Source organism: Salmo salar, chromosome ssa29, assembly GCF_905237065.1.
Source record: "Salmo salar chromosome ssa29, Ssal_v3.1, whole genome shotgun sequence".
In the NCBI taxonomy this organism is placed as follows: domain Eukaryota; kingdom Metazoa; phylum Chordata; class Actinopteri; order Salmoniformes; family Salmonidae; genus Salmo; species Salmo salar.
In genome coordinates this window covers 7701871-7727500 of record NC_059470.1, presented here as the reverse complement: position 1 = coordinate 7727500, position 25630 = coordinate 7701871, and the positions used below count along the sequence as shown (strand labels likewise).

General features: G+C 40.6%; 1 protein-coding gene across 4 annotated transcripts in view; it reads right to left on the bottom strand.

Annotated features, from left to right (window-relative positions):
• sugct (succinyl-CoA:glutarate-CoA transferase) overlaps positions 1 to 13331 on the bottom strand; it is a 233569-nt gene extending 220238 nt beyond the window's left edge. For 3 of the 4 annotated variants that reach the window (XM_045710639.1, XM_045710641.1, XM_014180626.2), the window contains exons 1-4: positions 13129 to 13331; positions 4269 to 4317; positions 4023 to 4096; positions 2101 to 2186 (exon numbers count right to left, since the gene is read on the bottom strand). In XM_045710639.1, coding sequence (XP_045566595.1) covers positions 2101 to 2186; positions 4023 to 4096; positions 4269 to 4317; positions 13129 to 13264 — 345 coding nt within the window. In that variant the 5' untranslated portion in view covers positions 13265 to 13331. The remainder of the gene's footprint in view (positions 1 to 2100; positions 2187 to 4022; positions 4097 to 4268; positions 4318 to 13128) is intronic. The other variant, XM_014180625.2, reaches the window with a different exon arrangement.
• Positions 13332 to 25630: the final 12299 nt, after the last annotated feature.

Here is a 25630-nt window from a genome sequence, read left to right as displayed (position 1 = left end):
TTCAAGTCTTGCCATAGACGTTCAAGCAGGTTTCAGTCAAAACTGTAACTTGGCCACTCAGGAACATTCACACTTCTTGGTAAGCAACTCCAGTGTAGATTTAGCCTTGTATTATAGGTTATTGTCCCGCTAAATGTTGAATTCCTTTACCAGTGTCTGGTGTAAAAGCAGACTGAAGCAGGTTCTCATCTAGGATTTTGCCTGTGCTTAGCTCCATAGTGAAATAACTCCCCAGTGTTTGCTGATGTCAAGCATACCCATACCATGATGCAGCCACCACCATGCTCTAAAATAAGGAGACAGTTACAAAGTGACGTAAAAGGTCCTAAATGATGTCACCACTGCCTTTGATTCTAAGCAATGTCGTGCTGCCATTTGTATTGACTTGGCCAAAGCTTTTCAAAACGGTAGACCATTCCATTACTGTGGCTCGGTCCTAGGCCCCACGCTCTTCTACATTTACATCAACAACATAGCTCAGGCAGTAGGAAGCTCTCGCAACCATTTATATGCAGATGATAGTCTTATACTCAGCTGGCCCCTCCCTGGATTTTGTGTTAAACACTCTACAACAAAGCATTCTTAGTGTCCAACTAGCTTTTTCTGCCCTGATTCAGATGACCATCCTACCTATGTGTAACGGTTGTCGTCTGGAATGGAGGACCAAAACGCAGCAGGAATGTGGATGCTCATCTTGTATTTATTTTAAACCAAGAAAACACCAAAATAACAAAAGAAGAACTCACGAAAAACAAAACAGTCTTGTCAGGCTCACACACACAAAACAAGCTCCCACAAACACTAAACCAAACACATACCCATATATAGGACTCCCAATCAGAGGCAACGAGAAAACACCTGCCTCCAATTGAAAGTCCAACCCCAATAAACCAGACATAGAAATACAAACGACCAGAGACCACAGAAATACAAACATAGAACATTACCCAAAAACCCGGAAATAATAAATCAAACACCCTACTAAATAAACCACCACCCCGAACCACATAAAACTAATACCCTCTGCCACGTCCTGACCAAACTACAATAACAAATAACCCTTATACTGGTCAGGACGTGACACTATGCTAGATTACGGAGAAGTAATTTATACATCAGCAGGTAAGGGTGCGCGAGCGCCTAGATGTTCTTTACCATTCGGCCATCAGATTTGCCACCAATGCACCTTATAGGACACTGCACTCTATACTCCTCTGTAAACTGGTCATCTCTGTATACCCGTCGCAAGACCCACTGGTTGATCATTATTTATAAAACCCTCTTAGGCCTCACTCCCCCCTATCTGAGATATCTACTGCAGCCCTCATCCTCCACATACAACACCCGTTCTGCCAGCCACATTCTGTTAAAGGTCCCCAAAGCACACACATCCCTGGGTCGCTCGTCTTTTCAGTTCGCTGCAGCTAGCGACTGGAACGAGCTGCAACAAACACTCAAACTGGACACTTATCTCAATCTCTTCATTCAAAGACTCAATCATGGACACTTACTGACAGTTGTCTGCTTTGCGTGATGTATTATTATTGTCTCAACCGTCTTGCCCTTTGTGCCGTTTTCTGTGCCCAATAATGCGTGTACCATGTTTTTTTCTGCTACCATGTTGTGTTGCTAGCATGTTGTGTTGTCATGTGTTGCTGCCTTGCTATCTTGGGTCTCTCTTTATGTAGTGTTGTCTCTTGTCCTGATGTGTGTTTTGTCCTATATATTTTTTAATCCCGTCCCCGCAGGAGGCCTTTTGGTAGGCCGTCATTGTAAAAACGAATTTGCTCTTAGCTGACTTGCCTAGTCAAATACAATTTTTATAAAATATGATTTGTTAAGCCAAATCATGGGGGACATCCATTTCACTCCTGAACTGATTTAGGCTTGCCTAAAATAAAAATAAAAAAGTGGTGAATACTTTAGCAAAAACATTTGTTATTTAATTTATTAACATTTGTATAGTTGTCTTTTCACTATGACATTATGGAGTATTGTGTGTAGATCAATTACAAAAAATGACAACTAAATCCATTAAACTCAACTTTGTCACATAACAAAATGTGATCAAATTCAAGGGTTGATACCGACTGTATGTACCTTTTTGTTTCTGTTGACACTGAGAAAATAAGCGCTCTCATCACCAACAAACGGAGGTCCCCATGATCTGGTGTCGTCCCCAGCACCTGTCAGAAATGATCACTAATCAGAAAAAAAATACTATTTCTAATCATTTCAAATACTTTAGCTTGATTGAGGTTTCCTGGTGCAATGGAACCATTATAATAATTGCTTCAAAACTGAATTGAACCCAGGTCTGATGGATTTCACTATAATTACATTTCATAACATTATTAAGATGCCAGTGAAACATTGGCCAATGGTCACCATTGCCTGTGCTAAGGAAAGTTCAAAATCCTTCTTAAAACGCATCCTTCCTTCCACCCTTCTTTTAGGTTGTCGCTGATCTGACATGATTGGGTAGCACTTTATAATAACTCCAAGTAATAAAGCATTTTATTGATTTAATAGTAAATAGTTTATTCATCATTACGCCATTCATAATACGTTTAATATAGGTCCATAAACAATTTACTAATCATTTGTTAAGTCTTTCTGCGTGGCCTCATCTAAAGTGTGGGCCATTTATACTTTATAAATGTTTTGAGTGTAATTTCTCACAAAAAGATGGACATGGCATTGATAGACATTCCAGCAGTACCTGATGCTCCTTAATGTCTCAAAATAGCCTCAATGCTAAAATAATATGCACACAACACAGGATGTTATAACGACTGCCCATACAACTTCTCGTTTTAAAAACGGCCAGCTGTATGTGGCATCGATATGAGTCGGAAACATTTATTCAATTGGCAAAATGTACTACAAAGTGTAAATAGAATTTTGGTAATAAAGTCAGTCTCATCCAAAACTGAGATTGGTGAGAAAGGAAAACAATTGTATGTTACAGAATGAAGGGTACTGTAACAGTTTCTTGTGTTGGGTTTATTTTAATCCTTCCCACATCTGGCAGCAGCCAAGTAATCAGAAATCGGAGTGCAGCTGCATGTGACACCACCGTAACGCCCACAGTCAATTTGGTTGGACATTCGATATCCCTAAGGGGCAAATTACACAATGTACATGAGACAATGTTTTTTTTTTTTTTTTCAATAGTTACAAATGTTAATGCCTTAAAAACCTCAAACCAACTATAAATTGTAGAAATGCATATACAAATATTGAAAGCATTTAATGAGACCAGAAAAAAATGAAATATTTAAAATAATTGTCCCATTGACAGTGCAATTAATTGACGGTCCCCAACTAGCCCCAGAGATAGCCTATCTAATGTCAAACCAACTTTGCATTGGTTCCACACCAGCTGGTTGAAGCTAATTGGTGAAAGAATTGGCTAGCACTAGCTAGCCTAGGCGACTTCAAAACACAAGATCTGGTTCGTCTGTTTCAAGTTATCTAGATGGGTGAGCGACTGTAACTGTGTACTGTTATTAAACATCTTATGAATCATTATAAAATACTTAACAAAGTTGTTTATAAATGTGTGACTAACTAGGTTACCAACATTTACAAATGTGGGAAAAAAATAAGAATTCTTAAACTATTTACTAATCCATTATAAATGCATTATTACGTTGAGTTAGTTTAAAGGGCTACTCATGATTGGTGAAAACACAGTGGAAGCCTTGCTTACGCCTATCAAATTATGTTACAGCAGTGATTACTTCGAGGAAGGATGCAATCCAACAGAGCCTTAAAAATATTCACAAACCTTCATGAAATAGGTTCACATTAGTCTTACACAGCAGTGACACCATGTGGCTGCTGATTGTCAGAGCCACTGACAACAGAACAACGTCAACAAATACTCTAGTCTAGGATCTTGTCAAAGCTGCAAGTGAGCACCTTTCGTAACTGCACGTTTACATTTTCCACCGACAACAATCAATATTTTTCCAAAACCTTACAGAATGTAACACAGAATTTGTCTCATCACTTGCCTGGTCTCTCGACTTTGATAATCTCAGCACCCAGGTCTCCCAGTATCATTGTGGCAAATGGGCCAGCCAGTACCCTGAAAAAAAAGAAGAAAATAGATCATGCACACACACAACCAATTTCTGGCCCACCTCTCTAACCTCAAGGCTGACGGATAACAAGCGAAGAACAATAAACTATATTGGATAATTGAATGAGAAAAAAATAACAAATATTCATAAAAAAAAGAGTAGGCTATGTGAATATACCTTGTGAGGTCTAGGACTTTAACACCCTCCAGTGGTTGAACATTCTCTCCTGCGTCAGACAAATAGAGTGGTTAGACTAGTACAGCAACGGGTGAAGAATAACTTGGAGCCTGTTGGTGGGCTATATGCCTTGACGAGCATAAAGCACATCAGAACGTGGGCATATAGAGTATCTGTCGAATAAAATAGTTATTGTAGTGCTGACATAGAGAGCTTGCGCTCAACGTAGGAAGCTAGCGCGCAACAGAAATACTGCCATTTAAAACAGCTGGGAACTCTGAAACCTCAGGACTTCCGACTTCAGTGCATTGAAGACAACTAAGAACTTGGAAATCAAACGAACTCTGACTGGAGAATTGTTTTTATTTTGAACTGTCAGACGTGTTTTGTTTTTTCCTCGAGTTCACGGTTGTCTTGAAAGCACCAAAAAAAATGAGTTTATCACAACAGTCATAACGTCGAACAATTACACAAGGACCACAGCTCGTGAATAGTTATCTTCACAATAATTTAAGAGTTTCTTGCAGTCTGTCTGCTGAAGAGAAAAAAGTTAAATGGAATTGGAGTCGAAAGGAGATGGTTCCTCAATGCGTAAAAAAAATTATGGATTCAAAATCGGATGTTGGAGGAGTGTGAGAGCCGTTAAATTATACAACCTCCTAAAAGGAAGCAATTCTCAAACCTTCCATAACAAAGCCATCACCTACAGAGAGATGAACTTGGAGAAGAGTCCCCTAAGCAAGCTGGTCCTGGGGCGCTGTTCACAATCACAAACAGACCCCACAGAGCCCCAGGACAGCAACACAATTAGTCCCAACTAAATCATGACAAAACAAAAAGATCATTACTTCACACATTGGAAAGAATTAACAAAAAAAACAGAGCAAACTAGAATGCTATTTGGCCCTAAACAGAGAGTACACAGTGGCAGAATACCTGACCACTGTGACTGACCCAAATTTAAGGAAAGATTTGACTGTGTACAGACGCAGTGAGCATAGCCTTGCTATTGAGAAAGGCCACCGTAGGCAGACCTGGCTCTCAAGAGAAGACAGGCTATGTGAACATTGCCCACAAAATGAGGTGGAAACTGAGCTGCACTTCCTAACCTCCTGCCAAATGTATGACCATATTAGAGATACACATTTCCCTCAGATTACACAGATCCATAAAGAATTTGAAAACAAACCCAATTTTGATAAACTCCCATATCTACTGGGTGAAATACCAGTGTACCATCACAGCAGCAATATTTGTGACCTGTTGCCATAAGGCAACCAGTGAAGAACAAACACCATTGTAAATACATTCCAAGATGGCGTAGCAGTCAGACGTCTTTGTCCTGTCGTGTCCCTTGTATATATCTTTTTACATCTTTTTCTTCACATATCTTTTTTAAATATTTTCCTTCGGATCTGGAATCCCTCAACTGAAGCTAGCCAGCTAACTACCTACCAGCTATCAGTCAGCAAACCATTGCTAGTGGTCATCAGCTAACCTTTAGTTCGGAAATCTATCGCCAGCTCGAACAACGTGACTCAAACCAGAGCATAACGGACCTATTATTATTTGATATATTTTTTTCCCTCATGCCCCTGGATTCCTACCGCAAACTCTGAACATTTTCATCTGGATCTTCGCAACTACCTAACCGCAATCACGGGTGACTGCTCCTGGCTAGCGTGTCCATCCCAGAGCAAGCACCAATTAGTCTGAAGCTAGCTCGGCCAGAGCTCCTGTGCTACCACCGAAGCCCACTCCTGGGCTACAATATCCAGACCCCTCCTACTGCCGGTACAGGGCACGGAACGCCGCCGATCCTCTACAACTGGAATACCGGCATAATCTGCCCAAGGATTCCAACAGGCCCCTCAGGCGCGATGTCCGCTGAAGGCCCATTCTGCTAACCGGCCTAATAGCTACCTAGAGCTACTTGGAACCCTACTAATTCCATGACTGGTCTAACGACGTCACCGCACGAAGAGGCAAAAACAGACTTACCCCCATCGCAACGTGTCAGCTAACTGCTAGCTTGCCAGCCCCAATCTGCTAATTGATAGCTTGTTCAGCCCCGGCCTACTAACTGTTAGCATCGGCCTGCTAACTGTCTGAATCGCCGTGTCCCCAGTCAGCCCAACCAATCACTGGACCCATATGTTCACTTGGCTACGCATGCCTCTCTCTAATATCAATATGCCTCGTCCATTACTGTCCTGGTTAGTGATTACTGTCTTATTTCACTGTAGAGCCTCTAGCCCTGCTCAATATGCCTTAACCAACCATGTTGTTCCACCTCCTACATATGCGATGACATCACCTGGTTTAAACGTCTCTAGAGACTATGTCTCTCATCATTACTCACTGCCTAGGTTTACCTACAATGTACTCACATCCTACCTTACCTTTGTCTGTACACTATGCCTTGAATCTATGCTATCGTGCCCAGAAACCTGCTCCTTTTACTCTCTGTTCCAAACGTGCCAGACAGCCAGTTCGTATAGCCTTTAGCAGTACCCTTATCCTACTTCTCTGTTCCTCTGGTGATGTGGAGGTTAATCCAGGTCGTGCAGTGCCTAGCTCCACTCCCACTCCCCAGGTGCTCTCATTTGTTGACTTCTGTAACCGTAAAAGCTTTGGTTTCATGCATGTTAACATTACAAGCCTACTCCCTAAGTTTGTTTTACTCACTGCTTTAGCACACTTTGCCAACCCGGATGTCTTAGCCGTGTCTGAATCCTGGCTTAGAAAAACCACCAAAAACCCTGAAATCTCCATCGCTAACTATAACATTTTCCGCTAAGATAGAACTGCCAAAGGGGGCAGTGTTGCAATCTACTGCAAAGATAGCCTGCAGAGTTCTGTATTACTATCCAAGTCTGTACCCAAACAATTCAAGCTTCTACTTCTAAAAATTCACCTTTCCAGAAACAAGTCTCTCACTGTTGCCGCTTGCCATAGACCTCCCTCTGCCCCCATCGGTGCCCTCGATACCATATGTGAATTGATTGCCCCCCATCTATCTTCTGAGCTCGTGCTACTAGGTGACCTAAACTGGGACATGCTTAACACCCCGGCCATCCCACAATCTAAGCTTGATGCCCTCAATCTCACAAATGATCAATGAACCTACCAGGTACAACCCCAAATCCGTAAACACGGGCACCCTCATAGATGTCATCCTAACTAACTCGCCCTCCAAATACACCTCTGCTGTTTTCAATCAAGATCTCAGCGATCACTGCCTCATTGCCTGCATCCGTAATGGGTCTGCGACCAAACGACCACCCCTCATCACTGTCAAACGCTCCCTAAAACACTTCTGCGAGCAGGCCTTTCTAATCGACCTGGCCGGGGTATCCTGGAATGACGTTGACCTCATCCTGTCAGTAGATGATGCCTGGATATTCTTTAAAAGTGCTTTCCTCACCATCTTAAATTAGCATGCCCCACTCCAAAAAAAATTGAACTAGGAATAGATATAGTCCTTGGTTCACTCTAGACATGTCTGCCCTTGACCAGCACAAAAACATCCTGTGGCGTTCTGCATTAGCATCGAATAGCCCCCGTGATATGCAACTTTTCAGGGAAGTTAGGAACAAATAGACACAGGCAGTTAGAAAAGCTAAGGCTAGCTTTTTCAAACAGAAATGTGCATCTTGTAGTACTAACTCAAAAAAGTTCTGGGACACTGTAAAGTCCATGGAGAATAAGAGCACCTCCTCCCAGCTGCCCACTGCTCTGAGGCTAGGAAACACTGTTACCACCGATAAATCCACTATAATTGAGAATTTCAATAAGCATTTCTCTACGGCTGGCCATGCTTTTCACCTGGCTACCCCTACCCCGGTCAACTGCCTGGCACCCTCCACAGCAACCTGTCAAAGCCCCCACCATTTCTCCTTCACCCAAATCCAGATAGCTGATGTTCTGAAAGAGCTGCAAAATCTGGACCCATTCAAATCAGCCGGGCTAGACAATCTGGACCCTCTAAAATGATCTGCCGAAATTGTTGCAACCCCTATTACTAGCCTGTTCAACCTCTCTTTCGTATCGTCTGAGATTCCCAAAGATTGGAAAGCTGCCGTGGTCATCCCCCTCTTCAAACTGCTACAGACCTACATCTAGCCTACCCTGTCTTTCTAAGGTCTTCGAAAGCCAAGTTAACAAACAGATTACCAACCATTTCGAATCCCACCGCACCTTCTCCGCTATGCAATCTGGTTTCAGAGTTGGTCTCGGGTGCACCTTAGCCACGCTCAAGGTCCTAAACGACATCATAACCGCCATCGATAAGAGACATTACTGTGCAGCCGTATTCATCAACCTGGCCAAGGCTTTCGACTCTGTCAATCACCACATTCTTATTGGCAGACTCGACAGCCTTGGTTTCTCAAATGATTGCCTCGCCTGGTTTACCAACTACTTCTCTGATAGAGTTCAGTGTCAAATCGGAGGGCCTGTTGTCCGGACCTCTGGCAGTCTCTACGGGTGTGCCACAGGGTTCAATTCTCAGGCTGACTCTCTTCTCTGTATACATCAATGATGTTGCTCTTGCTGCTGGTGATTCTCTGATCCACCTCTATGCAGACGACACCATTCTGTATACTTCTGGCCCCTCTTTGGACACTGTTAACTAACCTCCAGATGAGCTTCAATGCAATACAACTCTCCTTCCGTGGCCTCCAACTGCTCTTAAACGCAGGTAAAAATAAATGCATGCTATTCAATCGATCACTGCCCGCACCTGCTCGCCCGTCCAGCATCACTACTCTGGAGGGCTCTGACTTAGAATATGTGGACAACTACAAATACCTGGGTGTCTGGTTCGACTGTAAACTCTCCTTCCAGAATCACATTAAGCATCTCCAACCCAAAATTAAATCTAGAATCAGCTTCCTATATCGCAACAAAGCATCCACCAATCATGCTGCCAAACACACCCTCGTAAAACTGACCATCCTACCGATCCTCGACTTCAGTGACGTCATCTATAAAATAGCCTCCAACACTCTACTCAACAAACTGGATGCAGTCTATCACAGTGCCATCCGTTTTGAAACCAAAGCCCCATACACTACCCACCATTGCGACCTGTACGCTCTCGTTGGTTGGCCCTCGCTTCATACTCGTCGCTAAACCCACTGGCTACAGGTTATCTACAAGTCTCTGCTTGGTAAAGCCCTGCCTTATCTCAGCTCACTGGTCACCATAGCAGCACCCACTCGTAGCACGCACTCCTGCAGGTATATAGATCACTGGTCACCCCCAAAGCCAATTCCTCCTTTGGTCGTCTTTCCTTCCAGTTCTCTGCTGCCAATGACTGGAACGAACTGCAAAAATCTCTGAAGCTGGAGACTCATATCTCCCTCAATAGCTTTAAGCACCAGCTGTCAGAGCAGCTCACAGATCACTGCACCTGTACTTAGCCCATCTGTAAACAGCCCAGCTATCTACCTACCTCATCCCCATACTGTATTTATTTATTTATCTTGCTCCTTTGCACCCCAGTATCTCTACTTGCACATTCATCTTCTGCACATCTAACATTCCAGTGTTTAATTGCTATATTCTAATTACTTCGCCACCATAGCCTATTTATTGCCTTAACTTACCTCATTTGCACTCACTGTATGTAGACTTTGTTATCTTTTGTTCTAATGTATTTTTGACTGTATGTTTTGTTTATTCCATGTGTAACTCTGTGTTGTTGTATGTGTCGAATTGCTACGCTTTATCTTGGCCAGGTCGCAGTTGCAAATGAGAACTTGTTCTCAACTAGCCTACCAGGTTAAATAAAAAAATACAACCCATATTTATTTTCCCTTCTGTACTTTAACTATTTGCACATCGTTACAACACTGTATATAGACATAATATGACATTTGAAATGTCTTTATTCTTTTGGAACTTCTGTGAGTGTAATGTTTATATCACTTTTCTTTATTATCTACTTCACTTGCTTTGGCAATGTTAATTAACATATGTTTCCCATGCCGATGAATGAAGAGAGCGAGAGATCAAAACACACCCTATGAGTAGCCTGCTAATGTACCTTTCTGGACCTTGTAAACTGTCGAGAATAGACCCATAACTGAATCAAATTGTTGGATAATCGTGACTAGGCTGTATGGTAGTCCATAGCTCCTTTCTTGTGCATTTTATTCGTCGTGTTAAACAATCGTTGGAAATGACTCGTAAGCATGCATTTCACAGTAAAGTCCACACCAGTTGTATTTGGCGCATGTGACAAATACAAATTGATTTAATTAAGTTATTTCGGCATTAAAAACAGGATGCTTGAGCAGTTGTCTTGCTCTTCACTATCACAGGGCTAATATCAAATTCAATACTATGCATGCCAGTCTCTCTTGGCTAAAAGTATATACTAAATACTGAGTTAATTTTAGTATAATGTAAACAAATGGTATCCTTTCAGTTGAGCGTACTAGCGCTTCGCCTGTCTACCAGAAGTTGATGCTGTTGCTACGCAACCTCTTGCTAGCATAAGAAATTAATAACTAGACATTTTACGACTTCAGGTGTGTTCGTAAATTCAATCTGGAGTGCCAGAGTATACATGGGTGTTCATAAATTCAGACCGTTCAAAGCGCACACTGCCCGAGGAATAGGGTTGATCCGAGCCTTCTGACCTCCCTCACAACGGCAGTCAAGCACCCAAGCTAACTGGCTAAAGTTGGCTAGCTACTTCCAGACACATAAGAGAACGTCACACTGACCATTTTACTCAGCCTAGCAGAGAGTGTTGGTGACTGTGCTGCTGGCAACAATTTAATTATACTTTTTTGCCAAAGTGTGTTTGAAAATTCAATAGCTATGCTGAGCTTTGGCACACTCAGACGAGAGTGCTCTGAAATCGGAGTAGATAGTCAGAGCAAATTTTTACAAACGCACCCGAATGAACAATGTCCATTGAGAACACACAACTATACCACTTAGCTAAGAATGACGTGAATAATCATGTCAACAAACGTTGAGTAGTTAGATAGTTAATATACTGGCAAGTTTGATGTAATAGTAGCCAACTAACATTAGGTAGCTAGCTAACATACCGGTACATACTGCTGTAATGATATGCTATGCGGTTCATAAAGATAGCATAACTAACAAATTGTCAGCCAACATAACGTGTAACGTAACTTACTTGAAAAGTCATTACTTTATTACATTGCTCAACATTTTCTTAACATTGCTTAAACTAATTATGACCAATGACTTGGTATCCGCTCTCGTTGGAATTCAGCTGCATATTTTCCTCAAATTTGAAAATGTTGAAGCCCCGCCCATTTTATGAAGAATTGCATTATGGGCCCCAAAAGTCCAGAAGTAGTGTCCACTGCTTGGATACTTTGTATTTTGGCGAATGTAGTACAACATCCGTGAACTTTTGGAATACTAACTATATCCATACTATGACCAATAAGCATACTACATACTCAATTTACATCACAAATAGTACTGTTAGTATGAGTATTCGAACACAGCTAAGGAGAAACTGACTGCATCAATTTTTGTTTTAAATTTATACAACAGGTGGGTCCAATCCTAATTGGTTATCACTGGCTAAATCTATGGTGTTAAAATGAATATTTACTCTGTTCCATCTGACTGCGCAATCCACTGTCATCAGCCCAGACACTAGCTAACACAGAGAAAGTCCGAACAGCTTTCCCAGTTTGACAACAGATGCCGCTCCAGCGGGAAAAATCATTAGGCAAATATCACAGCCAACCACAACACTGGCAGGTAAGTAATACTGTGAAACACTATCATTCCACTGTTTGCATCAGATATATTATGGATATTTTCAGAAATTACAACCAAATATCCTGTGTAGCACCATTAAAATAACTGAGAGAAAGCAGTGCTCGGAGGGCTGGGGCGAAGGACGCTGTGTGCAGTGTCCTACTGTGGCTTGCTAGCAGCCTCAATGGTAGTAAACATGGCATGTAGTAAAAGTGGTCTGCAGATAGACCCTACTCGTATGTCTAACTCTGAATGACTGACAGGGAGCACTGTATTGAAGCCACCACACAGCCATCTTGGTACTCTTCAATTGTAAAAAAGACTTGGAAAGCTATAGAGATGCATTTATTAATGTCTACATTCATTTGACACATGTATTATATTACATACATCTTAATGTATACTTTTAAATTATAATATGTGAGCTAAACATAAAAATATATAAAAACATTCCTTCAAGTTATTTTTTTTGAGTACTAATGTTACTGTCCCCAATACTACAAAATACTTTCATACATTATTTTGTCTTTAAAACATGTAGTAGTAATACTGTAGAATTACATTAATTCCTATGGAGGACTGCACCTACTAGGGTGGGACAATATGTCCGACCAGTGGCTTCAAAGCCTCTCAATGGCCAATACATAGCATCAGCAATCCAGGGTTTAAAAACAGAATTGGTTTTGCCCCATAGTTGCGCATGGTCGGTTTTGTGGGTAACTAACCTTCTTGAAATGGAGAGTAATGGTTACTCCAAACAGTTTTCTATTTGACAGATTCAGGTAGGTCCCGCCCTATTTACTAAGCCTGTCCAATAGAAACGCTAGGTTGTTGAAACGTCGGAGTGTTGATTAAACCCATGCATAGTCCTAGGTCATCAACATGTTGATGAGTGAAAAGTCTACCAGTATTTGTCCACTACACAATATCAAATATTTGTTCATGGTGTTTAGACCCTACTTCGATAAGGATATCCAACAATTTGATAATTGCTGAATAGCAGCATACTATCGGCGAGAAGTTTAATGACACATTAATTCGCTATCGTACTTGTAGGCAAGTAAAGGACAAGAAAACGGCACTTCAGCTGAAATACCTGGTTGTGTGTTGGAAAGCAGCCGCCTGAGATTAGCGCGACTACTTTGATGTTGTCGAAAAATACAGGGTTGAATCCCGCTGGCCAAGAGCCGAAGAAATGCACCGCACTTGAAGCGTGTTAGTGTCGTCGACATGTTTTTGGAGTTTTTATTTACAGCAATGTCCGTGTCAGAGTGGTAGCCCTACACTAGCCTATCAGAAGGCATTGAATAGCCCTGCCTCCTCTTGGGTGCGTTCAAGACACACGTTCTACTCTTACTGGCACAATAACATTTCATATTGAAGTGGTGGGGTGAACAGACAGTTTAAAAAAAAATTATTGTCTAATTTCTTAATGAAGTCATTTTTGGTGATGTCTAGTGTAGAAGACAATCACAGACAGCAAGAAAAGGTCGGGGTCCACGCCTTGGTTCTGCTTCCCCCACATGGATAGGGTAATACGGGGTAAACAGAACCAGCTAAGAATAATGTCTAATTGCTGACTCAAAAAGCAACGTTTGGAGAAAAAAAATTGGTAGGTTGATGAAGGTCATGCATAGGCGAATAAACTATAAAGGGAAATAAATGGCTACAGTTTACACTTTTTTCGTTTTTTCATGAACTGTTGTTTTTAGAAAAGGGGCAGGTTATTTTAAGTACCGGAGGTGCCAGGTACCCGGTAGAAGATTATGGCATAGGGTTTCACACAAGTGTGTTAAAATCAATTTAATCCGTTCTATTTAGAAATTATTTAGTAAGTAATACTTAAAAGCTAAGTCTAGTTGTCTTATTTTAATTATTTAAATAAAATATTTGGCGGAAATGGTGTGGCACATGTCACCATTAATATCTCCACTATGAGGAGATTTGATGTAAAAGTCCCTATTTTTAACTCACATGCTCTTTGTTCTTTCTTTGTTGTTCCTTTTCCACACCATCCATTATGTACAATTGCACTAAATAGTATTTCAATAATGCAAGATTTTTAATCCCAGCAGTCTTTAAAATGACATTCAGAAGCAAAAGGTTTTCAATAGTTGTTTTTAATTCATTAAAAACAAATTTAATTGGAATATAATATTGGAATGGAATATAACTAATAACATGAAATAAAATTGGAATATAACACTTAATAACAATAACTTAGTAATTCATTCAATGTAACATTGATGTGGCAACTCTCTTATGCTCTGCTATTGCACGATTGTAATTTGTACATAGGTCACCAATAAAATAAGCTATCCCCAATAAATTAGAGCACAACTCATGAGCCTACCTTCTGCACTGCTCACACCTAATCCAGTCCCCACCTGTGACTGAAAACAGGGGGAGAAATGCCAATTGAAAAGCTCTATCTTAAAAACATAGCTAGCTATCTAGCTACATGACATAAAATGCTGTGTAAAATAGATAAAAGGCTTTAAAGTAACATTAAAGCTATCAGTCACTAGTGGAAACATTTACTAATGCAATTGAGTTACATTATCTTTTTGATGTATTTTACCTCAGACGATCCGGTAGTAAGGTTGCTAGCTAGCACTCCAAGCAGCTTATGCTAACTAGCTAGCATAAACTAGCGCGAACTGGGTTAGAAATTGTCTAAATTCCAGGTAGAAACACATTCATAACCATAAAGGGGTAACTAGCCCCCCTAATAGGGGGCGGGGGGGGGGAGTTGCCCCAAACACACTCATCCAACACCCAACAGTGGCTTGCAAAAGTATTCACCCCCCTTGGCATTTTTCCTGTGTTGTTGCCTTACAACCTGTAATTAAAATAGATTTTTGGGGGGTTTGTATCATTTGATTTACACAACATGCCTATCACTTTGAAGATGCAAAATATTTTAAATTGTAAAACAAACAAGAAATAAGACAACTTGAGCGTGCATAACTATTCACCACTCCAAAGTCAATACTTTGTAGAGCCACCTTTTGCAGCAAATACAGCTGCAAGTCTCTTGGGGTATGTCTCTATAAGCTTGGCACATCTAGCCACTGGGATTTTTTCCCATTCTTCAAGGCAAAACTGCTCCAGCTCCTTCAAGTTGGATGGGTTCCGCTGGTGTACAGCAATCTTTACGTCATACCACAGATTCTCAATTGGATTGAGGTCTGGGCTTTGATTAGGCCATTCCAAGACATTTAAATGTGTCCCCTTAAAACCTGTTAGGGCTAGGGGGCAGCATTGACACGGCTGGATAAAAAACATACCCGATTTAATCTGGTTACCACTCCTACTCAGTAACTAGAATATGCATATACTTATTACATATGGATAGAAAACACCCTAAATTTTCTAAAACTGTTTGAATGGTGTCTGTGAGTATAACAGAACTCAAATGGCAGGTCAAAACCTGAGAGATTCCTTTACAGGAAGTGGCCTGTCTGACCATTTCTGGAACTTCTTTGCCATCTCTATCATTTACTAAGGATCTCTGCTCTAACGTGACACTTCCCACGTCGTCCATAGGCTCTCATAGCCCGGGAAAAAGAGAATGTCGTCATTCCAGCCCCAGGCTGAAACACATTATCGCCTTTCTCAAGTGGCCCATCAAGAGACACTAGCTTATGCGCGTGACCCCGACCGCCCCGCCTTTGGGATTTTTTTCCTCTGTTTGCCGAAAAGGAGATTCCCTGTCGGAATTTTACCGCTTTTCTACGAGAAAAATGACGTAAAAATTGATTTTAAACAGCGGTTGACATGCTTCGACGTACGGCAATTGAATACTTTGAATTTTATTGTCAGGAATTGCGCCAAGCGTGCGACACTTCTTTACTATTTCGGATAGTGTCTGGAACGCACGAACAAAACGCCGCTATTCGGATATAACGATGGATTATTTTGGACCAAACCAACATTTGTTATTGAAGTAGACGTCCTGGGTGTGCATTCTGACGAAGACAACAAAAGGTAATGACATTTTTATAATAGTAAATATGATTATGGTGAGTGCTAAACTTGCCGGATGTCTAAATAGCGAGCCCGTGATGCCTGGGCTATATACTTAGAATATTGCAAAATGTGCTTTCACCAAAAAGCTATTTTAAAATCGGACATATCGAGTGCATAGAGGAGGTCTGTATCTATAATTCTTAAAATAATTGTTATGCTTTTTGTGAACGTTTATCGTGAGTAATTTAGTAAAATGTTAGCGAATTCCCCGTAAGTTTGCGGGGGGTATGCTAGTTCTGAACGTCACATGCTAATGTAAAAAGCTGGTTTTTGATATAAATATGAACTTGATTGAACAAAACATGCATGTATTGTATAACATAATGTCCTAGGGTTGTCATCTGATGAAGATCATCAAAGGTGAGTGCTGCATTTAGCTGTCTTCTGGGTTTTGGTGACATTATATGCTGGCTTGAAAAATGGGTGTCTGATTATTTCTGGCTTGGTACTCTGCTGACATAATCTAATGTTTTGCTTTCGTTGTAAAGCCTTTTTGAAATCGGACAGTGTGGTTAGATTAACGAGAGTCTTATCTTTAAATGGCTGTAAAATAGTCATATGTTTGAGAAATTGAAGTAATAGGATTTTGAAGATTTTGAAAATCGCGCCACAGGCTGGCAGTGGATGTTACGTAGGTGGGACGAATTCGTCCCGCCGGTCCCATAGAGGTTAAACCACTCGAGTGTTGCTTTATCAGTATGCTTAGGGTCATTGTCCTGCTTGAAGGTGAACCTCCGTCCCAGTCTCAAATCTCTGGAAGACTGAAACCGGTTTCCCTCAAGAATGTCCCTGTATTTAGCGCCATCCATCATTCCTTCAATTCTGACCAGTTTCCCAGTCCCTGCCAATGAAAAACATTCCCACAGCATGATGCTGCCACAACCATGCTTCTCTGTGGGGATGGTGTTCTTGGGGTGATGAAAGGTGTTGGGTTTGCGCCAGACATAGCGTATCCCTTGTTGGCCAAATGCTACATTTCAGTCTCTTCTGACCAGAGTACCTTTTTCCATATGTTTTGGGAGTCTCCCACATGCCTTTGGCAAAGACCAAATGTGTGTGCTTATTTTTTTTGTTAACCTGTTGAGGACAGACGTTCCCCGTTCCGCCTGCGGAACCCCGAGCCAACAGCCAATGGCATCGCACGGCACAAAATACAAAACCAACTAAAATACCACAATTCAATTTTCTCAAAAAATCAACTATTTTACACCATTTTAAAGATAAGACTCTCGTTAATCTAACCACACTGTCCGATTTCAAAAAGGCTTTACAGCGAAAGCAAAACATTAGATTATGTTAGGAGAGTACATAGACACAAATAATCACACAGCCATTTTCCAAGCAAGCATATATGTCACATAAACCCAAACCACAGCTAAATGTAGCACTAACCTTTGATGATCTTCATCAGATGACATTCCTAGGACATTATGTTATACAATACATGCATGTTTTGTTCAATCAAGTTCATATTTATATCAAAAACCAGCTTTTTACATTAGCATGTGATGTTCAGAACTAGCATACCCACTGAAAACTTCCGGTGAATTTACTAAATTACTCATGATAAACGTTCACAAAAAACATAACAATTATTTTAAGAATTATAGATACAGAACTCCTTTATGCAATCGCTATGTCCGATTTTAAAATAGCTTTTCAGCGAAAGCACATTTTGCAATATTCTGAGTAGATAGCTCGGCCATCACGGCTAGCTATTTTGACATCCGCCAACTTCGGGGTCAACTAAACTCAGAATTACTATTAGAAAAATTGGATTACCTTTGCTGTTCTTCGTCAGAATGCACTTCCAGGACTTCTACTTCAACAACAAATGTTGTTTTGGTTCCAAATAATCCATAGTTATATCCAAATAAATTTCTATCCAAATCTACTAATTATATGCATATTCTAGTTTCTGGGCAGGAGTAGTAACCAGATTAAATCGGGTACGTTATTTATCCGGCCGTGAAAATACTGGCCCCTATGCCAAAGAAGTTAAGCAATGTTTTTTTTTCTGGCCACTCTTCCGTAAAGCCCAGCTCTGTGGAGTGTACGGCTTAAAGTGGTCCTATGAACAGATACTCCAATCTCCGCTGTGGAGCTTTGCAGCTCCTTCAGGTTTATCTTTGGTCTCTTTGTTGCCTCTCTGATTAATGCCCTCCTTGCCTGTTCTGTGAGATTTGGTGGGCGGCCCTCTCTTGGCAGGTTTGTTTCTTTCAATTTTTTATAATGGATTTAGTGGTGCTCCATGGGATGTTCAACATTTCTGATACTTTTTTATAACCCAACCCTGATCCACAACTTTGTCCCTGAACTGTTTGGAGCGCTCCTTGGTCTTCATGGTGTCGCTTACTTGGTGGTGCCCCTTGCTTAGTGGTGTTGCAGACTCTGGGGCCTTTCAGAACAGGTGTATATATACTGAGATTATGCGACAGCTAGATACAGTTGAAGTCGGAAGTTTACATACACTTAGGTTGGAGTCATTAAAACTCGTTTTTCAACCACTCCACAAATTTCTTGATAACAAACTATAGTTTTGGCAAGTCGGTTAGGACATCTACTTTGTGCATGACACAAGTAATTTTTCCAACAATTGTTTACAGACAGATTATTTCACTTATAATTCACTGTATCACAATTCCAGTGGGTCAGAAGTTGACTGTGCCTTTAAACAGCTTGTAAAATTCCAGAAAATGATGTGATGGCTTTACATAGGTTAATTGACATCATTTGAGTTAATTGGAGGTGTACCTATGGATGTATTTCAAGGTCTACCTTCAAACTCAGTGCCTCTTTGCTTGACATCATAGGAAAATCTAAAGAAATCAGCCAAGACCTAAGAATTGTTTTTGTAGACCTCCACAAGTCTGGTTCATCCTTGGGAGCAATTTCCAAATGCCTGATTGTACCACGTTAATCTGTACAAAAATATTATGCGAGTATAAACACCATGGGACCACGCAGCCATCATACCACTCAGGAAGGAGACGAGTTCTGTCTCCTAGAGATGAACGTACTTTGGTGCGAAAAGTGCAAATCAATCCCAGAACAACAGCAAAGGACCTTGTGAAGATGCTGGAGGAAACAGGTACAAAAGTATCGATATCCACAGTAAAACGAGTCATATATCGACATAACCTGAAAGGCCGCTCAGCAAGGAAGAAACCACTGCTCCAAAACCGCCATAAAAAAGCCAGACTATGGTTTGCAACTGAACATGGGGACAAAGATCGTACTTTTTGGAGAAATGTCCTCTGGTCTGATAAAACAAAAATAGAACTGTTTGGCTATAATGACCATCATTATGTTTGGAGGAAAAAGGGGCAGGCTTGCAAGCCAAAGAACATCATCCCAACCGGGAAGCACGGGGATGGCAGCATCATGTTGTCAGGGTGCTTTGCTGCAAGAGGGACTGGTGCACTTCACAAAATTTACGGCATCATGAGGTAGGAAAATTACATGGATATATTGAAGCAACATCTCAAGACATCAGTCAGGATGTTAAAGCTTGGTCGCAAATGAGTCTTCCAAATGGACAATGATCCCAAGCATACTTCCAAAGTTGTGGCAAAATGGCTTAAGGACAACAAAGTCAAGGTATTAGAGTGGCCATCACAAAGCCCTGACCTCAATCCCATAGAACATTTGTGGGCAGAACTGAAAGTGTGTGCGAGCAAAGGAGGCCTACAAACCTGACTCAGTTACACCAGCTCTGTCAGGAGAAATGTGCCAAAATTCACCCAACTTATTGTGAGAAGCTTGTGGAAGGCTACCCGAAATGTTTGACCCAAGTTAAACAATTTAAAGGCAATGCTACCAAATACTAATTGAGTGTATGTAAACTTCTGACCCACTGGGATTGTGATGAAAGAAATAAAAGCTGAAATAAATTACTCTCTACTATTATTCTGACATTTCACATTCTTAAAATAAAGTGCTGATCCTAACTGACCTAAGACAGGGAATTTTTACTAGGATTAAATGTCAGGAATTGTGAAAAACTGAGTTTTAATGTGTTTGGCTAAGGTGTATGTAAACTTCCAACTTCAACTGTATACTGAGATCATGTGACAGATCATGTGACACTTACATTGCACACAGGTGGACTTTATTTAACAAATGATGTGACTTCTGAAGGTAATTGTTTGCACCAGATCTTATTTTGGGGCTTCATAGCAATGGGGGGAATACTTATGCATGCACCACTTTTCCGTTTTTTTTTATTTTGAAATATGTTATTTTTTTCATTTCACTTCACCAATTTGGACTATTTTGTGTATGTCCATTACATGAAATCCAAATAAAAATCAATTTAAATTACAGGTTGTAATGCACTAAAATGGAGGATGAATACTTTTACAAGGCACTGTATTACTACTTTACTCAAAAATTATCTAAATCTTTCTCTCTAAACAGGGGACTATTTATCTTAAGGCTTTCCTACTTCTATATTTAAAAAACGTTTATTGATCTAACTTCATTGGAAGTCTTCATATCTAAGTTGATCATTAACCATTTTTTTTATCAACTTACCACAAAATTGTTTTGTGGTAGCCAACGAGATCATACAGGTTGCAGTGGTGGGTAAAATGAGGTGCTTTGGTGACAAAACGGATGGTACGGTGATAAACTACATCTAATTTGCTGAGTAGAGTGTTGGAGGCTAATTTGTAAATGACATCTCCGAAGTCAAGGATCGGTAGGATAGTCAGTTTCACGATTCATTGCAGCTGCAGCCCGAGTGGAAGTACGGAGAAGCACATTTTGTAATAGTGTTGAATAAAAACAGTGACAGTGCTGAATATAAACTTAAACATTATCTCACTCATAAAAACAGCGCTTTTGGTGTATTCATTGACAGTCTCTCTGGTTTTAAAAGTTATTAAATCTTACGTAGGCTAGTAGCCTATTAAACTTGGCTGTGGCCAGGGTCATGGAAGCTCTGTAGCCATGGTGATTTGAGCTATCCAATTGGGCAGCGCAGTAGGTGCACTCGATTTAGTCACAGATTTGCTGGTCCGCCAGGTAGGTGGAGATTGTCTCATGGGAGCACTTTGCTGACCCGGTGCGCAGGACTTTTGAATCAAGTGCACCTAACAGCAACATCTCAACACAATTTTTAAAAAATGAGCCCAAGCCTTTATCGTTCGTTGGCTTTTCTACAGAAATATTTGGTGATCGACTTGGAATACCTTGGTTGACGACCACTGCCCTAGACCGTCCCCTTGACTGTCACAAATTCCTCCTGGGCCTGGGCCGTCACAACTAGCACCTGGGCCATCACAACTACCTCCTGGCCGTCGCAACTACCACCTAGGCCGTCACCTTGGCTGTCACAACTACCATCTGGGTTGTCACAACTTCCACCTGGGCTTTCACAACTTGCACCTGGGCCGTCACAACTACCACCTAGGCCAGGCTCGCGAGATCAATGCATCTCAGTGACTTAATTGGCAGCTCGCAGCAATAATCTCAAAGAATGTGTTTTTCCCAGTCAGTTGAATGACCACTTAGTTCATAGAACTGTGGTTACGTGAGTAACCTTTTAAGTGGCTGGGAAAAGCGGTTTCTAGTGCTTCTGTCGCATTTAGAAAAAACGCTTCTTTACCCCATCCCTAATAGCGAAGACTCTCAGGAACACGTATATATGTCTGTTTCTGTTTCTTAGCCGATTTCACATATCTTGTGCTATAACTTTTATTGAGATAATGCTTATAAGGTCAGATTCTAAAGATTCATCAAATTATTTTACATGTTTGTTTCTGATACCCCCAAGTGTCCTAAAATAGAGAATCAGATAAACAAATAGCTTGATGGTCCATGTTAATAGTATCTTAAATAGCATGTACAGTATCTCTGATGGATATGGCATCTAGCCCAGTGATTTTTGTTTTACAAAAGTGGCTCCCTCTGAAATATTAATGACTACCACTGACCTTGGCCGTCATCTTGGCCATCACAAACAGGGGTGCCGCCAGGGATTTTGGGCCCCATGAAAATATATCACATTGGGCCCCACCACCACAGGCCACACCAACCCTGAGCAATTGCTGTAACCATACACCTCCAGAACCCAATCAACCCATTCAAAGCTTTAAATAACTCTACCTTTGCAGGCTTACAACTCTCTTGTAGTCCAATATTTACTGTACGATATTTACTGACAGTGAGCTGTGAAAATATAACACTGTGCAGAAATGCACGCAACATTCTGCAGTGGAATACAGTGGAATTCACTATTTGATGCAAGACTGATACCTTCTATAAGAAATGTGCAAAAGGCCATCTTTTACAGTCAAAATGTAATTTAATGGTAAAATTCTAGAATGGAAAATTCTCTTAACATTAATGAATAACTTAAAATAAATATATCTTAAATATACACTTCAATTAAAATAAATTAACATTATCATCTATAGAATGATATAACAAACAAAATCAAATCAATTGTAGATTTTTGAACTAAGTATACATACCAACTAGAAAATATGCAGCTGTAAAAGTGGAAATGGAAAATGGAAGACAAAATGGAAATGGAAATGAAAAGGCCTGATGGTGGCACTAGAGGAAAGGTCAAGTGGTCACCAAATCAATAGGTTTCTTCCACTTGGGGTCTTGATTATGCACAACAAATTGTATGGCAATCCAGCCATTACTTTGAGATATATCTTGTCCTCAGTCTGCCCTCAGTCTTGTTCTCAGCCTGTGGGCGTCATGTGTGTAGTGATCCAATATCCATAGCCATGCCATTTAACAGTTATCACTAGCCCTTGCACAACCTTACTCACCAAGAGCCCAGCACCGAGCCTTCTTGCTAGCAAAGTCACTGATCAGCTTGTTTTTCAAAATACTCACTTTGTCTGTCTCTTTCTGTGCACCTTCTCTCATTTGCTCCATCCTCATCACCTGCATTGATACTGCCGACACTGTCTTTCACCTCTTCCTCCACTTCCACACTCCTCCCTGACAAAACTGTATCACTTGAGGGTCCTAGCTCTGTAGAGTGTATATGACGCATATGATATGTCCTATGATATAATGCCATTTGTAATAACACCATAACCATAATTTCAGTTACTACCATTTTGTTGATATAAACTAACTGCATGCACCACGGAAAAAATTAAACAGCACTGAATCCTGCAGAATATTGACCCAAATTATCTGCAGTTGCATACCACCAACACTAGATGTCAGTAAACGACCATATTTCAGTCTGCATCAAAGCCATGCAGTTAGTTTATATCAACAAAATGGTAGTAACTGAAATTATGGTTATGGTGTTATTACAAATGGCATTATATCATAGGACATATCATATGGCCACATGACTTGAAGGTATTATTTTAACATTGGCTGTCACTTACTAATACAGACACTTAATGCTTCAAACTGTCCAGCATCCAATACAGACTATAGGCTGTTTTTGTTTCATATAATGATCATTATGTGGGAAAAAAATAATTACAGTATTTGAATTCTTATCATTGAAAAGGATTTAATCATTTTAATTTTTTTCATAATAATAAAAAAAGAAATTCCCACGGACCCCCTGCAATTATGCCAACTGACATGTCATTCAACACAATGCTGCTCACCTCCTTCTTCAGTTGGGAGTGGGGCTGGTTCAGGGGTATGGGGATAGGGAGACAGGGCTGCTGAGCCTGAAGCTGCATCTGTTGGGCCTGGCACCAGGCAGGGGCAGGGGCAACTGATTTAGTATGAATAGCTTGCAAAACGTTTGCCTGCATTGATTAAATGTCGGCTAAAAGAGGAGCGAAATGTAAACACTCAGAATTTTCTGTTAAGATATCAAATAACTAATGTTAGGGGAGCAAAAGTAGCCTATTTCACTTTGGACTAAACTAACAGATTAATTTCCACCACTCACGGACTGCACCCACCTTCCTCCTCACTCGCAATTCACTACTAGCAAGTACCGTTCGCGCATGGTTTGGGGGCAGGACCAAACCATTTAGTGTAAATAGATGGGGGTGGGGGGTAGGGGGTGGGGCAATACAGAGGCTCTCTGAATGTTTACTTTTTTGCCAAAAACAAGAAAAGAAACCGTTAGTTTTATAAGTACATTGTAAATAAAATATTATATTAATGATGAAAGGTTAATAATTTTATATTAATTTTTTTTTGCCTAATGTTCTAATAATTTTTCAGGGCTCCTGTCAGTCATAGGCCCTTAGAATCGTCCTAACTTTTTGTTTTTGTAAGAAGTGTTGACATGAGCTTGAACACCCACCCATACCCCACAAGACATGCCACCAATGGTCTCTTCACAATCCCCAAGTCAAGAACAGACTATAGCAGGCACACAGTATTACATAGAGCCATGGCTACATAGAACTCTATTCCACATCAGGTAACTGATGCAAGCAGTAGAATCAGATTTAAAAAACAGATAGAAATACACCTTATGGAACAGCGGGGACTGTGAAGAGACACACACATGCACAGACACACATGATTAGACATGCAATCTACACACACTCTGCACACACGTACATATGGATGTTGTATTGTAAATATGTGACAGTGGAGTAGAGGCCTGAGGGAACACAGTACATGTATTGGGTAAAGTGTTGCGAAATGTCACATAATAATTTAAATGGTATATAACTGCCTTAATGTTGCTGGACCCCACGAAGAGTGGGAGCAGCTAATGGGGATCCTTACTTAATACAAATACAACTTTCTAGGCAATCCACCCTCTGAAAAAGGCCATCCCAGCATCCTCTGAAGTGGTTTAAAAAGTATTTGGAAGAATTTAAAGGCCAAATGACAATGCTAGACGTGCAGAGAGAAAGGATGGAGATTGTAAAGGCGCAAAATTCTGAGACAATTGGTATCAACATTACAGTGGGAGGACCCTGAATATTAGGATGGACTTGGGTAGGATGTAGCTTCAACAGTGGAACCTTATAATTTTGAGCCTATAATCACAATTTATTGAATGGGGTCCATCTGTTTGTAAAAATAGTGCTTCTCAGGATTTAATAATAACCTCCCCTGTCTCTGTAAGGTCCCTAAGTTGGATTGTGAATTTCAAACAATAATTGAACTTCCTAGCCACAAATTAGCTTTAACTAAAAACATGTCAGGGATACATTTTTAGATGGGCACAGATCAGAGGTTACAAAATAATTCCAAGACACTGAATATCCCTTTGTGTATGGTTAAGTATAGTAATTCATCTGTGGATGGTGTATCATATCAGCCTGGCAACGCGAGGATTTGGCCGTACTTCTTAACTGAGTTACAGGAGAGAATGGAATGTGCTCAGAATACCACTATGATGCCAAAAATTTTAAAACGGCCATAGAGTTAATTCGCTGAGCTGTGAGAAAACTGTGCATAGATCAACTACATCACATTCACTCATCATTAGTGGCCTGTGGGACAGAGTGAAGGTCTGTGCAAAGACAAAAAAATCCTAATCATCCATCCTATTTGCAACAACGCCCTTAAGTAATACTGCTAGTAATAATAATATTGCAAAGAATGTAACTTTCAGGGCAAATTTAACAACTTTTGCTTAAAATCGAATCAAA